This window comes from Lates calcarifer, linkage group LG13 (genome assembly GCF_001640805.2).
Source record: "Lates calcarifer isolate ASB-BC8 linkage group LG13, TLL_Latcal_v3, whole genome shotgun sequence".
NCBI lineage: Eukaryota > Metazoa > Chordata > Actinopteri > Centropomidae > Lates > Lates calcarifer.
The window spans coordinates 4,234,624-4,252,500 of record NC_066845.1 but is presented as its reverse complement, the minus strand read 5'-3'; the positions used below and the strand labels follow the sequence as shown (position 1 = coordinate 4,252,500).

General features: G+C 41.4%; 1 protein-coding gene across 1 annotated transcript; it reads left to right on the top strand.

The window, feature by feature from the left end:
* The first annotated feature begins 393 nt into the window (after window positions 1–393).
* si:dkey-178e17.1 (tricarboxylate transport protein B, mitochondrial) lies at window positions 394–17,786 on the top strand. Its single transcript, XM_018673643.2, has 9 exons — window positions 394–1,334; window positions 10,239–10,346; window positions 11,301–11,400; window positions 14,799–14,937; window positions 15,189–15,273; window positions 15,435–15,539; window positions 15,644–15,759; window positions 15,895–15,968; window positions 16,337–17,786. Exons 1-9 carry the CDS (start codon window positions 1,223–1,225, stop codon window positions 16,449–16,451), a joined length of 954 nt encoding a protein of 317 aa, XP_018529159.1. The 5' UTR covers window positions 394–1,222; the 3' UTR covers window positions 16,452–17,786.
* Window positions 17,787–17,877: the final 91 nt, after the last annotated feature.

Sequence of the window (17,877 nt, the reverse complement as noted above, 5' to 3'; positions counted from 1 at the left end):
AGAAAAGGACAAAATGCAAAAACAGCAGGTTAATAAAATGGCAAAGTCTTGAGGTAAGGCTGCTCAAAGCAGTGACAGTTTGGTTGATTGTGTACTTCCTGTGCTGTCCGACAGCCCCCCCCCCCCCCCCTCCAATGATATGCTGAGCTCTGTCCCACCTGTGGTGTCAACTTTGGATTTGTCAAAAGCAGAAAGCAAGAAAAAAAACTGAGCTGCACACGAAGCACTCCCTTTACCTGCACAAGTCATGCATACAGAAAGAGGAATAAAGTTTACACACAGTGATGTTGGTGCATTTCTTCTCCCCATTACTTCACACCAGGAGAAGGATGTAAAAGCTCGCTGGTGGGTTCAGCCTCTGTTTTCTGTGTATTTACACTTGTGAGCATGATTTTCTTTTCTGCTCCACCTTTATTTCCATCCTTCCCAAGACCCAGACTGACATTTTGGTAACCAAACTGCCAGGACCTGACTGATGGGTTTCTGTCCCTGTGAGAGCTGCAGCCTTTTTGTTTGTAGAGGGTGTGGTTTGGACCTTTTACTGCCTGCTGCTGGGGAAATGCTTAAGGTTGTTGTAGTGAAAGATTTAACAACAGGGGAATCCGTCTTTTTTTTTTTATTCTTCCTCGCCGAAATGCATTTATATGTTAATACAGACGGAGAGATGGAGAGAGAGAGAGAGAGGGGGAGAGAGAGGCGGCGCCCCGCCCTTCCTCTGTTGTGGAGCACAAGTGGCCAGTCCCCTCTCACATATAAACACTGGGTGTGACACCCACTGACCACTGCCACGCATCTGGATCGGTGGTTGTTGGAAGTTCACTCGCTTTACGGAGGGAGATTGCCACAAACTTCCACGCGACAGCAGGATACGGAGACAGCAACTCTTTGTCCGCCCTTCCTCGCTTCCGGTTTGCCTCGCTCTCTTACGTACAACTGTCGTGATACAGACGTTTCCATAGTTACAAATAACAGCTATTGGATTATATAGAAGGTCCCAACTTCCTTGACAGTCCCGGTGTCCGCCCACTGTCAACAGAGAGATCCGCCGGAGTCTCCGGACGCAGCAGAGATCACCTGCAGCCCAGAGAAGCGCGCCAGGCAGCAGCCGTGCGTCTGTTAACGCGCTCCAGTGTACTTGAGAGAAAACTGCAAACTGCCCACTTGAGGATAAACCTCATTAGACTAGAATCTCTTTTGTAGATCACGTTGTTTTTTGGTAAATATGCAGGATAAAGGCACATTTATCAGCCCTTTCCCCAGACCGAGGTGTCTGGCTGCAGCGGCGCCGGCGGGGAAAGCGAAATTAACTCACCCGGGGAAGGCGATTCTGGCAGGTAAGTTCATCATGATGTGTCTCACGGAAAAAAATCTTGAGTTGGTCAACATGTCACTAGTTATGCGAGTAATGATACCGAAGTTAAACGAAATATTGTCTTTGTTTACAGATACTTTGTGTAAGTAAGAGGGTGTGCACTGTGATAGCTTTAATGACCTGTGGGAAAGACTGTAACTGTAAAGACAAAACAGAAAAATTACCATGGGACTGTAACATATATTTTTCAGGGCTGTGTTGGAGTTTGCAGTGAAATTAGCTGAAACTATGAAAACAGGTAACTGTACCAGATAGACTGCTGCAAACAGGATTACCACAATCTACAATGATCGTTTATTTTTAGTGGTGATGCACAGGGGAGGAAGTGAGTCAGTAAAAGGAAATATTTTAATAGAGTTACTACATGCTCCACCAACTTCTGCCACTTGACCCCGTGACCTTTGAGGCTGCTGTAAAAGAGAAACAGTCTTGAGAGCTATGTTACCCAAGAGGAAGACTGCACTTTTCCTCCTCTTGTCCTGTCTAAAGATCACCTCCAGTGCACTTTACATAATGCTATTAGAGCAGAGTGATGCATCCAGAGGTATAGGGGACACTCGGCCAAGGTCTCAGGTGTGTGTGTGTGTGTGTGGTGGTGATCAAAGCATCAAGCATGAGACGATGCAACACAAGAAATTTATTGCTTATTGTTGAGTTTTTATGGAGATGTTGATCATATCCCATAATCCTCAGCAAATTATTTTTTGCTAAATCTCAAATTTCATTTTTTTCTGGAGCATTTTAAGGACTTTTTATCCAACCTGTTTGTGGTTCTGAACTGTTGATTCGTCTGTTGATTGGATTTGGAATAATGGGTTAACCATGTATTCAAACAGAGCCATGTATTTAAATAAAGATTTACTTATAGTTTAGTCAGTATTCAAAAACCCCACTCAATTATCATTATTACTATTATGTATTGGTACGATACAGAGAAATAAAAACATTTTTGCACTGAAGATGTAACCACCAAATGTTTGGTATATATACTTGATGAATTATTGGATTGATTGATCATTCATCATAGTTTTAACAGATCAGTTGATTGGCTGATTTGCTGTGCGTTACTTCAGTCATGCTTGTTTTAGCCTTTATCTATGATTGATATGACACTGGTTTATCCCCGCTGAGGTTCAAAACCCCTCGACCCCCTCTTGTGATGATGCAGCAGGATGCAGCAGCTCAAGCTGATGAAGAGGCTCTCTGAGGTGCTACTGTATTAAGGCTTCATGCTGGTATTTGGCAGCATGCTGTTGATTTTCAGCCTTGTGCTCTGGCAACAGTTACACGCTGAATATTTTATCCCTCTGAATGAATTCCTTTTGATTGAAGTTTAAGAACAAACTGTTTTGGGGGCTGCAACTAGTATTCTTGATCAATCAGTGGATCCTTTGAGCTATCAAATATCAATGAAAATGCCCTTTTAAGTTTCCAGAGCCCAAGGTAACATCCTTAAATTGCTTTCAAACCCCAAAATATTAAGTTTACTATCATATATGACAAAGAAACGCAGCATATCAGTGCATTTTAGAAGCTTAAACCAGCAAACATTTGATATTTTTGATTGAAAAGAAACACCTTGAGTTAACTGTAGAGTTAATGATTTTGTGGTGTGAGTGGACTGAGATGAGGAGAAAAAAAATCTCCTCTCCTGACTCATGTCACCCTGTCAGCTGCCAAGAAATGGAAATGTGGCCGTGGTGAGACCTTTCCCTTCCCCCATCAGCCCCATGCAGCCTGATTGACTGGATATGGCCCAGTATTTGCGCCCTGTTCCCCTCGCTGTGCCGTTCAGCTTGTCTCAAGCCTGTCTGTCCCGTTTTGCAACAGCAGCATGATTACATCCTCTCCCTGTCTCAACCCTGCGCACCCTCTGACTCCTCCCGGCCTCTCTGTCAAAAAAACATTGATTTGTCAGTGTCTTTTAAAGGTTTGGAAATGAAAGTGTGTTAGAGTATCACAGGGATGACTCAGCGATAGATAAACTGCCTCTTTGAGTTTGAGATAGCGATACCGAGATAGCGTCCATTGCAAACACAGCTGATCATTTACATTGTCCGGATATATTCCTCTCACTCAGCCGTGGCAGCTCATAAATACAGCTGACACCTCTTCTGGTGTCCTGACATGCTTTAGATTTACCTGTTATGGTTAGCAGTACATCTGTGTGGAGAGAGTGAGTCACTTGTACATGCCCGAAGGCTGTACGTAGACAAAGCAAGAAGTAGAAGGTCAGAGCTTAATGGATTAGAGCCCCCCACATAGACAGTGGTTGGGGAGGAGTGGTACACATTGCACATTTCCAAAGCTTTTAGAGGCCTGTGAGCTCTTTCTGCTGCCATTGGCTAGTTCAAGTCTTCACTCAACGGCCACTGGTGATGACTGAAGCTGAGACACAGAAGGAGGGAGAGTTTTATCTGTGTGAGGCCTGAGGGTGAGAGAGTGGTCTAAATGGGTCTCTGGTCCTGATTTGCTGGCTGTTGTGCATTCATACACTGCCCTGGCTTTCACTTATAACCGCGCTGCTCAGGAGAGAGAAAGGTTAGAGCAGCAGAGGAATGGACAGAGAGAGAAAGTTAATCTTTTTTTAAATCTTGATTCCATGATAGATTGGATTTTCCACTGACACAGCCTTGTTTTTTGTTCACTTTTCCTGCTCTCTTTTCCTTTTTTTCATCTCTCTCTCTCCAGCCTCAGGGCAGCCAGTTAGGTTTTGTGAGTGGCTGTCTCCTCTCAGGCTCAGAGGGCTCGTCAAACCATGGCTTACTCCCTGTTTCCCCGTGTCACAGGCGACGCACACAGTCCATTCCCATACACTGATTCTGCTGCTTGCAGACCCCGAGTACCATGAGGCAAGATAATAAATCACGGTGCGCTCCTCTGTTCAACCCCCCACCCCCACTGTAACAGCTTTTCAGCTAGGATGTTGTTGGTATAGTGTGGCCACAAACACCCAAACAAACAGCAATTTAAAATATAGGAGGCTGATATGATGGTCAGCTTAACATTACAGTTTTGGTCTTTTTTCATTGTTTCATTTGTGAATGTTTTGGAGATTCAATACAGCACCACACCAGTGTTTTATCTCATTAACTACAAAACAATATACCTCAAGGTTTTAGATTTTCCTTTTCTTTCTGTCAACCACTGAGCTTAATTCATTCTACTATTATTAACTAGCTACTGTTAACTTTCAGAGACTTGAAACCTGTTTGAGAAAATCAATCAGATTATGTAATAATAGCAGGCTAATTAATTTTCATGTAATTACTTTGTGTTAGACTTGAAAGATGGCTGTCCAACAAACAATCTTTTACAGACCATGAAAAGCTATTTTCTCAGTCAGCTTTCTACTCTGAGTGATGGGGTTGTATAGTCCTGAGGGAAATATCTGGTTCTTTAGCTGCTAAATAGTCCACTATGGCTAGTAGCTAACTTTTGTCTGTCTGCTGTCTGGTCCTGAGAAAGTAGTGCATAGAGAACTTTAGAGCTTTTTCACCAAAAACAGCTGCTCTCTGTATCTGGAAACCACTCTGAAGAGAGACTGAACCAAAACAGTAAAGTTGCCAAACCAAACAACAGTTTTCAAATTCTTGTAATTGCATGATCATATAATAATGTTGGGCAAAATCAGAAAGCAGACTCAAGATGTTACCATAGCAGGTCTGCAATCTCAGACTGTGCATGTTTGTATCACTGGTTTCGGTCTTGGATTCAGAGTCGTTACACCCCCGTCAATCAAGATTGGTTATCACTTAACAAATCATTTAATTATTGTCAGTTTAAAACATAGAAACCAATTGATTTTCTCCTTCAAAAATTGGAAGCCTTGTCTGCATCTGTACACACTGTCAAAACAACCTGTGCGTAGTTGTAATTCAGTGTACAATCTGCATGCTGCAGGGTTTTAAGCAGTTAAAATGGTTTCCATGTAAAATTAATCAACATCCCTCCTGTAATTAAGCATCAGTGTAGCAGTAGGGAATGTTGTTCAGGATAGAGGAAGCCTGAAAGGCCAGACGTCAGATGAATAATTCTTTTCATGTTTTACACGAGGCAAACAGAAATATTACGGCTCTATTAATAGGACACCTAATGTTTGAAGTACATCTGTCCTCTGGCCATGTTCTCAATTTGGACTGGAGATATGGACATAATAACATCTTTCCCTCAGACTCCAGAGAATTTAAAATGAGAGATAATAATCTAAATAAGGAACATCTGGATAAATAATAGATTGATTCTGTTGCAAAACTGCTTAATTTGCTGGCACATGCACAAACATACATGTAGATACACACTGTTGACTGTTTTGTGTGACTTTTATTGTTTGAACTGGACTTGGTTGGAAATGGAATCACTGAAATAGAATCTTAATTTTAGGTTTTACTGCAAGAGAAAATCCACAGCTACTCACTAAGGCAGCAGGACAAAGTGTCCCACTATGCTGCCAGTCAAAAATGTTTGTTTTAAAGGAAATGGAGTTTTAAATATGTTTAGAACCTGCCACATTCACAGACCATGTTAGATTGTCAGTCATTCCTTAGAAAAATGAAGTTTTTCAGTGGACCAGATGTGTTGGGTGCTCATTAGAGTCACTGAAGCAGGCAGGACAGGATTTCAGAGACTGTCCCTCCCTGTCAGATGGCTGTCTGCCTGCTCACCTGGCTTCTTCAGTGCCTTGGTGTACTGCAAAAAAGTGGCTGTGAATTTGTGTTGGTGTGCATATGGGCATATATACTGTGTTTTCTGCATGTGCACACTAATGCTAAAACAGAAAATTAATCAAATGGTGATCAATTAATCATTCAAGCAATATTTCAAACCAAAATATTTAACATTAACTAATTTTACCCTCTCAACCGTGAGGTTTTTTTTGTCTTGTGTGATTGTAAACTGAATATACTTGGGTTTTGGAGTGTTAGAGTTCACCTGGAAGGCAGGAGATGTGGGATAATGGCACACATTTCACAGTGTCTCTTGAAAGCCATTCATAGTTTTTCACTCTGCTGTTGACATAAAAAATGACTGAAATAGCTGTGTCGAGAATAAAATAGAGAGAGAGAGAGAGAGAGAGAGAGAGAGAGAGAGAGAGAGAAGTTCAAACCCTGGCCTCTTTCTCACCTCCACACAGACAGCCAATCACGGCATGAGTCGGGTATGAGCTAAATCCAAAAGCAAACACTGGAATTAATTTAAACAGAAACCGCAAACCAGGCCTTATCACTCAACATCAGTTCTCAACCTCACTAATGCTCCTGTGGCTGAATTGGAGTAAATCCCTGCAGCCAGAATCTTGTGGAAAGCCTTTCCAGAAGAGTGGAGGCTGGTTACAGCTGTTCTTGTTGGGTTTGGTTTAGTTTGGACCCAAAGTCAGAACACAGATAAAATGTTCAAAGGTGCTTTTATTGTAGTTAGTAGATTGAGCGAGACGAGTGGGTGAAGCAGGAATGTCGCAGTAGGGCCAGGTGGTGGAGGCAGGTAATGAGAAGGAGCAGAGCAGGATGGATCCAAACTGGAACAACAGGCAGACAAGGTACTGGGGGATACTGGCATACTGGAGTAACTGGAACAATAGGATCAGCTAGGTTCAGGCAAACACAAGGAAATCACTGACAAGGGCAGAATCTGACTGTAGCAAACAAAGAGTCTTGTGAGGACCGGAGTGTAAAGCCGGGCGTCTGTGTACAGCTGGTGTTGATTAGTGGATGAATCTCAGGTGTGCAGATGGATTAGTGGCAGGAGGAAACCAGAGAACCACACCCGGACAAACAATCACATGCACACAAATAGAGGATGAGAAAAACAGGGGAGAAGCAAGAAACAAGAGTGTGGTGAAGAACAGTAGAAAACACAAGGAACGAGGGAGAGGCCGAGCTGAACCATGACAGCTCTACAGTCGCATATGGAGATAAATTTCAGGTGTCCGCATACTTTTGGCCAGGCAGTATGTGGCAGCAATATGAGCTGGAGCACAGCTGTGAAGTCTGAGGGACATTGATTAAGTTATAAATTTACCTTCTCCGGCCAGAGAGTGAGTGTTACCTGCACACAGTGCATCAACTTCAGTCACTATGTGTCTGATTTATGAAACTGCTGTTCAGCTTGTGGCAGCTTCAAGTTTTTAAGAGTCTGTAAAAGCAGATTTGTATCAGGCACTACGCTGTTTTTCCACCGTCTCTAGGTTCCAATATCACTCCAATGCCATTTCCATTTCTTTTTGTGTAATATTAAGTGTCAGAGATCCATGTGGATGCATTGATTTTATGACACGATGTGGAGAAGAGTAGCTGAGGGAGAAGAGAGAGGAAGGAAGATGCTGCTGAGAGAAAAATTAAGAACAGGAGAACAGAGCGAGCCTGTGACGATAAAGATTAATGGCCATTTTTTTGCTCATGTAACCCACGTTTGGCAGCTACACAGGAGTCATTTAGGGTGTCATCTGAAAAGTGTGTGTGTGTGTATGTGTGTGTGTGTGTGTGTGTGTGTGTGTGTGTGTGTGGTGTGTGTGTGTGTGTAAATATGTGTGTGTGAGATGTGGGCTGCAAAATGGACTAGAAGACAAATGAGCTGCTTCTCCTCCACAGGCGCTGTGTGTCTGATGAGGATTGATCATGCAGTTATGTCTGTTGCTGAGTCGCGGACTGTGAGTGACTGCTGGTTGGTTTTCACATGTGGCTCTGTGTTGGCTGAAAACAGATGAATGAGGTTTATTGTTTCTCCTGCTCCAAGACACACTGACCCACTGATCCTGGATCAGGATGGCTGGAATGGAGCATGTGATTTCTGTTACGTCTCAGTTATGTATACTCACTGTTTTGCCAGGATTAGGAGAATTACAGGTCACTGGCCTGGTGATTGAAGTTTGAGAGAGTCTGAGAGGTCACATGAACATCATGATTCAGCTGAGTGGTGTTCACAGTTTTTATGAATAGCTGTGATTAGGTGAATCCAGGTATAATGACTAATGGGTTTGTAAGGCACTAAATAATTATTGTGCCAATCATCAGGAAATTATCTCACTATTGATGTGCCGAAATACTCAAATCAGGTTGTATAACATTTGTGTAGAACCAAGGTATATTAGAATTTTCAAAAAATATACAGTCTCAGGTATTTACACTCTAATCTACAGTTGTTGAATCACAGAATTTCAATATTAGAATTTTGTTTTAATACAGTCATATGCAGATGACAAATGAGTGTATTAAAAAAATGTGAAGCCTTATATAAAAGCTTTTGTCCCTAATTGATTTCCCTTATTAAACCAGCTGCACTCACAGAGGAGAGAATGTTAATAAAGATGAGTCAGAGGCTTTTTAGGCTTTTAGACAAATCATTTGTTAGTTATGCAGAAATGGTCACAATATTCCTGGTGTTATGTACATTTAGCATGTATGGAAATCTTTGGTATTTAGTTTGTGTTTCAATGCCATCCACTTAGAGTCCTCTGCTGTATGCTATATATATGTTTTTATCCTACATAGAGGTGAGATTACTTGGTGTAACCATGATAAAAGTCATGATGGCAGCATTAGCATATGAGCTGTGCCACTGCAGAGCTAAATGACCTTTATGTACATGAGTAAGTGAACTAATAAAATCGGATAATATCAACACATGGAGTGCGTTAATTTTCAGCTGGATTGTCTAATTTTTCTGCATGCAAAACATATGCTATATTAATAATTTGAAGGATACTACCATCGCATAAATGCTCTGCATATGGTGGCTCAAAGATTGATAATGGAACATGATAATTAGATCTCTGAGCATCTGAGGTGCAAGTTTTTATTCAGTAAATCTTTGCAGATACAGATTAACATCTGATCACAGTTGGTAATCCCCAGAAACAGAGAAAATCAAAACCACTTTTCTGTTACAACCACTTCTCTTTCAGCCTGATGTGGACTGTTCATGCAAAGGAAAGGCATTTCTGTTTTTGACTTCCCATTCATTGGTTTTATTGTGGTCTCTGTCTACATTATTTTGGGTTTCCTGACTCGGCACAAACACACATCGTCTACAGTAAAATGTTCCTCTCACTTAACCAGAAGAATTCTTTTAGATTATTTTGTGCAATAACTCGAATTTGTGTGTGTGTCTGTGTCCCTAGCACAGTATGTGTGTGTCTGTGTCATTGAGTTAATGGAGGGTCTTGGACTGGGTAATGGAGCCCCTCCCTGCAGGCTGAGCGGATAATTTAATTAATGTCAGCCCTCTCTCCATCCTCCTCCTTCCTTCCCTCGTGACTCATCTGTGTTTTGTATCGGCTTTGCTTTTGGACACTTGTCCTCATCTACTCAACTCATTGACTGTGACGGGTTTCAAGCCAAACCCCCCAGCAGTCACTCACGTTTGTTCACTGACTTTATTTCTTACATTCTTCGTGCAAATTTTCCTTTCTAAATCTAGACAGAAAAATCTTCTCTCGCAGCCTTTTTCTTGTGTTGACTTTCTGCTCGTTCCTCAGATGGCACAGTCACTGTGTAGTTTAGCTGTGGCAGGAACAGTTGATTCATCTTCGCCCAGCTCGTTACTCTTCCTCCCACAGCAGCAGTGCTTTTAATGTTTATGGAGGGAAAGCCATTTGTGGAGTCACTGTAATGATCCATGACGTAATGGCACCTCCTTCTAATTCATAAGGGGAACAGGGCATTGAATCAGGCTCGGCAAGGCTCCAGCCAGGGAGACATGGTATGCTAAGTTTAGGCAATATGTCTGCAAAGCTGCCTGACCTGAGAGAACAGTTTAGTTTTCATCCCTCAGTGCTTATACTTTTTAATCGGTCCCAGTTTCAGTCATGACTATTCTTTAGGTTGATCTTATGAAATAACAATCTGCTTTGGTTTTCTTTGTTTTTCAGGTGGAATTGCAGGTGGCATAGAGATCTGCATCACCTTCCCCACAGAGTACGTCAAGACCCAGTTACAGCTGGACGAGAGGGCCAATCCACCGAAATACAGAGGAATAGGTGAGTAATGATGGGTGTGTGAACATTTTTTAATAGTGGCCCTTCAGTTTTCCAACATATCGAGCTTAGTGTGGGATTTAATTCAATGCCAAATATATGCCAGCTCAAACACCCACCACTGATATGAAACAATATCCTTTTCATTCATTTAGATTTTTTTTAATTCAGCAAAAACTCATATCAAATAAAACTGTTGTATTTGTTCATCTATCTATCTATCTATCTATCTATCTATCTATCTATCTATCTATCTATCTATCTATCTATCTATCTATCTATCTATCTATCTATCTCTCTATCTATGTTCTGTTCTTCATCTTTTTCTTCTGCCTCTCTCAGGAGCTCATTATCCCATTACCCATCATCCCCAGGTACATTAGGGATTCTGGCAGGCTGTCACTGTGCTTGTTTATATGACTTAGAACAGACCATTGCACACATGCACATTCACCATCAACACACACACACACACACACACACACACACACACACACACACACACACACACACACACACACAAACTCAGGATCTGTTAATGTTGGCTACAGCTCTGAGGATCGGAGACCACGGTAATGAGCGCCCCAGACAGCTGTTGCTTGTCTTGCGCGGTTGTGCGTTTGGATAGCCAGAACAACATACTGCTGGACTGGACATCTCCAAGAGCCAGAAACAAAAAAAAAAAAAAACATTACGTTTTGGAGAAATCAGGCTATGGTTCAGTTTATGATATAAATACTTAGAGTAACAAAGTAATGTGTTGCCTGTTTGCTATTCTGTGATGTTGATGAGCTAAAAGTGAAGGACAGAAGTGACTGAATGACACAGGGCAAAAATAAATACATGAATAAAGAATCCAAAACACTGCTGTGCTACATTCATTATGCTGTTGCGAAGTAAAATGACTAGTATTCAGTCATTTTGGACAGTCTATAATGTGTGTGTGTGTTCCTCCAGGTGACTGTGTGAAACAGACGGTACAGAGTCACGGTGTCAAAGGACTGTACAGAGGACTCAGCTCACTGCTGTATGGATCCATACCCAAATCTGCAGTCAGGTAAGATAAATAACTAAAGGATTTTAAAATATTTAAACAGATGTACAATAAAACCACACAACTCCTCTTTCCAGTTTCTGATGCTTTCTATGTACTTTCTCTGATGACTTTTTGTGATATGCAGTCTTATATCTATCTTTTTAAAATAAATGGTAGCAGTAGAGCTGATGTACACTGTACATGGACACAATCCTCCTGTTCACCACTTAACCAATCTGTTATTATGCAACCACCCTAAATAAACATGTGCGTTGACACACACACACACACACACACTTTATTACTAAATATTGCTACTTTATTACTTTATTGCTTTTATCTCTTATATATATTTTTAAATCTCATGTTCATAATCTTAGTGTGTGTACTGTATATTTGTGCAGTAAAGGCTGGAATAAAAAGCTAAGCCATTATGATTTTCTACCTGGAACCACTAACTCACACAGTCCAATTATTCTAGTCCATTACCCACAATGCAAGGCATAAATGCCACACTAGCCCTCAGTGTAATTACGTTATTCTTTCACAGCAATGACATTTATTTCTAAACAAGTGTGCATGCTGCACACACACACACACACACACACACACACACACACACACATATTGCACAAAACGAAGTCAGACACTTTTATTGTCACCGTTTTTGTTCTCCTTTTCAGTCTTTCGTTCCTTCCTTTGCTTTCTTTTTTCTCTCTCTCTGTGTGTGTGTGTGTGTGTGTGTGTGTGTGTGTTATGCTGGAGGGTAGAGCCTGTCTGTACGATGGAGAGACAGGCCCAGCCAGGCGGAGCAAAGATGCCACTCAAACTCAGGCAGGGTCTCAATAGGGGTACAGAGAGGGAGACTTGTGTTAGTACTGGGTGTGTATGTGTTTATGTACAGTGTTTGTGTGTGAGTGTCAGTTCAGCCTTCAGCATCCTTTCCAGGGGGAGTCTGAGTGGTTTTATTTCTGCTCTAAGGAGAGTTTTCTCTTAAGACATATGAGGAGATAGAGGTTTAAGACATGTCCTCTTTCTGATCATGTAGTGGCTACACTATACATAAAGATGTATACAATCTGCTGCCTGCAGGGTTTATTCAGTTAGATTCAGTTATTTAGACTGATGGTTCCCAACTGTTTCAGCTTGTGACCCCTGAAAACAAAGCTATGTCTACTTGCAAGTCACTGTTACAGTTTACATTTTGTCTATGGGTTAATGACCTTTTCAGTGATAAAGGTCTCCCTTGTTTTATGTCTGTGCTTTCTAGACACACAAAGAAGTAAAACTATCCATTGAGCCATAAGGAAAAAGTGAATTTAAAGAAAATATACATGACTTTGCAGTGCTTACACATGGTGCTTAAATTGAATGCCATTAAGAGTAGAACAGTTAGTTTTCATTTATAGGCTATACCTTGGCACATTTCCATTGACCACCACTTCCTCTGAATCATTTGTTCGATCCGTTCTATTCTTACTTCCTCTATCTTCTTCCCCCTCCCCCCCTTTCCTATCGCTCTTTTGCCTTCTTTCTCCCCCATCCCATTAACTGATTGCCTGCGCACAATACAGTCTAGCAGAGGCTTGTCAGGGAGGTATGAGAGGGACAGACATGAGAACCTTTTACCTTTTCCTTCTCTTAACCCTTCATCCATAGCTACATCCCTCTCTCCTGTCTGCCCAGCCTCTTTTGTTTCTTTCTTCTCTCCCACTTTCTCCATCGTCTTGGTCTCTCCTTCACCTCCTCTTCTCATCAGCAGGACTGACCTTGTAGAAAGACCCACTAATGAAGATTGGGCAGCACTCTGCTGTCCAGAGTGACTCATCTCTGTCTGTGGATGTCAGCCAAAACATGATGTGTCGCTCTCTAACTGTAAAGTTTAGTCCACTTGTTAAATGAATAGGGGAATATGGAGAGTAAATTGGCAAAGGAGCAGGCCTGACAGCAGCATATTTCTCTCCAGCAGCTTTTAATGAACAGAATTTGTTTCACAAGGTTAGTTATTAAGTGCACTGCCATCTCCGTGCAGTCTAAGCATGCTTTAAGGAAATACACCTTTTCATTTTTTACTCTCTCCAAAGCTAAAAATCTTTGCAGTCAGTGAGTGGTGCGCTTGAAGACGAGAGAGGAATAGATTTATTTTTATGTGTTGTTTGTTCCTGCTTGATGGTGGGAGTCAGTTAATTGTGTGGTGCCTGTCTTTCAAAACAAACTGAATCTGTGTGAGGAGGGAGCTAGAGGAACAGATGTGGAGGGGTAATGAGTGGAGGAAAATCCTTCAACTGAGAGGCAGATGGAGAAGAAAACTAAAATCTCATGAGCCGAGTATTAGAGATGAATTCTGTTCTGTTTAGTCCAAACCTATGACGATGATAGGTGAATGGTTCGAGCCGAACGTGAAAAGACAAAGCATTCATCAAGAGCGAGTGTCTGTCCTCCTCCGCCCCTTTGCTAAATGTCCCAGGCAGCGTCCTGCCTTCACCACAATTCAATTCCATCTATAAATAACCTTTCTTGTAAAGGGCTCGCTGGCACAACATTTTCTGATTGCGGAGATACATAAACCACACCCCCCCCCACCCCCTCCTCTCTCTGTCTGTCTGTCTCTGGGCTGGCTCCAGTGGCAGCTGTTGCTGGTCACCCGGTAGTTACTGAGACACTACACTTTTATTGGCGCATCTGTAATGAGGACGTAGGCAGCAGGACAATAAAGTAAAAGCCTTAAGCACATTCTGCACTTTCAGCAGTTTGTCTCCACTAAAAATCCAACTTAGAGGGAAGTTTTTTTGCTTTGAGGTGCATCTGTGATTCTGTTTTTATTTGGACTCAGTGAGACATGGAAAAGAAACCAGTTTTACGTCTCCTCAAACGTCTTCCTCTGCTGCCTGATTTCTGCTGATGGGGGTAGTGTAATTATCTTGCGATATGTGCCCTTTTTTCATATGCTCTAGTCTACAGTGATAATGCCTTAGTACAAAGAATCTCATTATATGTCCCTGCAATATCACCAACTGTTTGTTTTTATTTCAGCCTTTTTATTAAACACACATATTAAATTGAATATAGTCTTGGCAGCATTAATCCAATTGCGCAGTGGTTTAATATCTTTGCCTTACAGAAAAGAAATTAAGCCCCAACAGACAGGGACAAAGGTGCAAACACAGAAGTTTTTAAACTGTCACTCCCAGCTCGAAATGAGATAATCGAAGTAAGAATTCATAGATTTGTTTTGTAGAAATGTACTTAAATTTATTGTGTAATGTCAAAGATTTTCCCACTGAAGCAATCAAGTAAATAGAATTCATGTCTGCGTTCACAGAAATCATTGTTATTCACTTGATTTGCTGCAGTTCTGGACATTCCTGTTGTTGACTTTTCCCATAATTCCCATGCTGACTCTATTCTCTCTTCCTCAGGTTCGGGGTGTTTGAGTTCCTCAGTAACCGTGCAAAGGATGAGTCCGGTCGACTGGACAGCACCAGAGGCCTGCTGTGTGGCCTTGGCGCTGGGGTGATGGAGGCTGTTTTGGTGGTCTGCCCCATGGAGACTGTCAAGGTAGGTCTACTTAACTAAAGTGGATGTTTATGTAAGATGTAAGTGCTGCTGCTGTCAGTCATGCCACTGCCTTTCAGAAAATGTAAGTTAAAGAATCAGTAGTGATTGTTCCCTGAACTCAGTTTCATTGTAAAGTCTCCAGCCAGACGAGAACATTTGTGCTGTTTTCACCAGCTTGTGTGTCTCTCTTCTCTGTAATAGTTTTGGACAATGATCATCCTGCTCCCTTTTTGTTTTTTTAATCTCCCAAGGTTAAATTCATTCACGACCAGACTTCAGCAAACCCCAAATACAAGGGTTTCTTCCACGGAGTCAGAGAGATCATCAGAGCACAAGGTGAAGAGCAGCTTCATGTGTAATTCACCTGACACCTACTGGTCAGACTGGGTAGTACAGGCTGAAAACATAGTGTCAAGCGTACTCTGTAGTTCATGATGCTGTTAACTTAAATTTTAAAAAAGTGCAATGAATTTACCTTCCCTCTTTTATCTAAACAGGATTAAGAGGCACATACCAGGGTCTCACTGCCACGGTCCTCAAACAAGGCTCCAACCAGGCTATTCGCTTCTTTGTGATGACCTCTCTCAAGAACTGGTACAAAGGTCAGTGTACAGGAAGAGAAATCGTATCAAAACTCTGTTGGGTGGTTGTTCAGTTCAGCTCAGAACTCACACGTACTGACTCTTCTGTCACGTCCTTACATCAGGTGATAACCCCAACAAAGCCATTAATCCCTTGGTGACTGGAGTGTTTGGGGCCATAGCAGGAGCAGCCAGTGTATTTGGAAACACCCCACTAGATGTCATCAAGACTCGGATGCAGGTACATAATATGAAGACTATTAAAAAGTGCATGTTCAGCATTTGCGTTTTCTCCCTTGTGTGTTTTGCTGGTGCCCTGACTTGAACTCAACTTGTTGCTAACTGCTGACAGTGTCTTTCCTTTTCTTTTCTGAAGGGTCTGGAAGCACATAAATATAAAAGCACGCTAGACTGTGCAGTGAAGATCCTCAGATATGAAGGCTTGGCAGCGTGAGTACGCCTACGCTTTGTTTAGTTTGGTGTCACAGCAGGCTTGTCCCTTTAATCACAACAGGCCTTCACTGCTTTCTCAGCTTACGCGTTATGCTGTTAACACTGCATGAGAAACACTTAGTTCATCCTTTGTATCAAACATAGGGATAAACTTAAAAAACCCATCACTCTACACATTTTTACCCCTGGCGGTATGTCACATCATATACACTATTATGTGTATAATTACTTTTTTTTTTAAGAATATGCTTGATGTTGGAAAATGTTACATATAATTTTACTGTCCTGAAAACTGTATATATATGTATGTGTTTGAACTCTGATATCTTATATTCACCCCTCCCTCTGTCTCTGTCCATGTGTAGTTTCTATAAAGGGACAGTTCCTCGCCTCGGCCGCGTGTGCCTGGATGTGGCCATAGTTTTCATCATCTATGAGGAGGTGGTGAAAGTACTGAATACAGTCTGGAAGACGGACTGAGCTGCTGGACGCACAGAAAGGGCAGAGGCTTCCTGCTTCCCAGGCATCAGACACAGATCAGAGTTTAGCAGACGTCCTCCGTATCAAGCAGCTGTTGAGGAGGTGAGACAGGGAGCTGAACTTAGATCAGTGTCTTATGTGAACCAGGAGGTTAAAGAGCTCATAGACAGGGGCTGCAGAGAAGGAAGAAATTGTGATAAAGGCTCTGTCGCTAACATCTGGACCACTGCAGATGCTCAGCGTCAAGACACCTGACAAGACCAAGGGTCAATGTCACAAAGTGGGATTATAAAGTCAGCCAAATAACTGTGAAAAAGATGCTTCATCCTAGAGACACATCATCAGTTTCTAAATACAAGACAAAACCTGAATATCAGTCATTAACATGATTCCTTCATGACTACTTATAAACAACATTTTTTTCAGATATTTCAGCAACTTTTTTCAAGTTATCTGGTTCACTTTCTTTGTAAAATAACCTCCTTTAGTGAGGAACATGATCTCTCATCATTCACAGCTGTTTTATTGTCATACTGGTGTCATACTGGGTTTTCTTGAGTTTGTGTAGCTCTCTGTCTCCTCTTGTGCCTAATATAAGACCCAGAGGACCCAGACTGCAGCTGGTTGCAGTTTACAGTCACATAAACTGCAGTAACTTCCATAACTAAGCCTTTAATAGAATGATTTAACGTTTAAAATATGCCAATTATTTTTCTAAAATGTAGATTCTAATTTAGTTTATTACCAGCATTCTAATTTTATTGTAAAATATTAGATATTTTATTCTTGTGCCAAGTGCCAAATCTGTTATACCACAAAAACGTATTGAGAGTAAGAACAGAAGTCTAATGATTTTAACCAGAGAAGAGCAGATATTATGATTAATTTTGTGACATGCTTTAGAAATGTATTTATTGGAATTTGAATGATGGATATATAGGTTGAGAGACTATTTGCTGTTAACTTGTGCCACTTGTGTCTAACTTTTTTTCTGTAATCAGGTCTGTAAAGTCGTTTTTAAGATGTTAGGAAAATATTTTATTGCTGTCACTGTGATTTTAAATGACCCAACAACAGAGTCATACACTAAGTAACCTCAGACTTCCTTTCCCCCCTCGGTGGAAGCGTTATGTTCATCAGGTTATATCCTAACACCAGGTTCCTACAGCTGGATGTTTATTTGTCTTCTGTTTACATGAGAAGCAGTTTTCAGTCTCCGCTTTGACATATGTTCCCTCTGTGAGTGCTTCGGTGGGTCGTGACCCCTCCAATGGGTCACAAGATAAATCTGAGGGATCATGAGATAATTGATTGGAAAGGAGTGAGGATAAATATTAATTTATGTATTAATTATACACATTTATATTCATTTTTTCAGGATATCACTCTTGGTGAACAATTCACAGATATAATTTGTGACCTATGA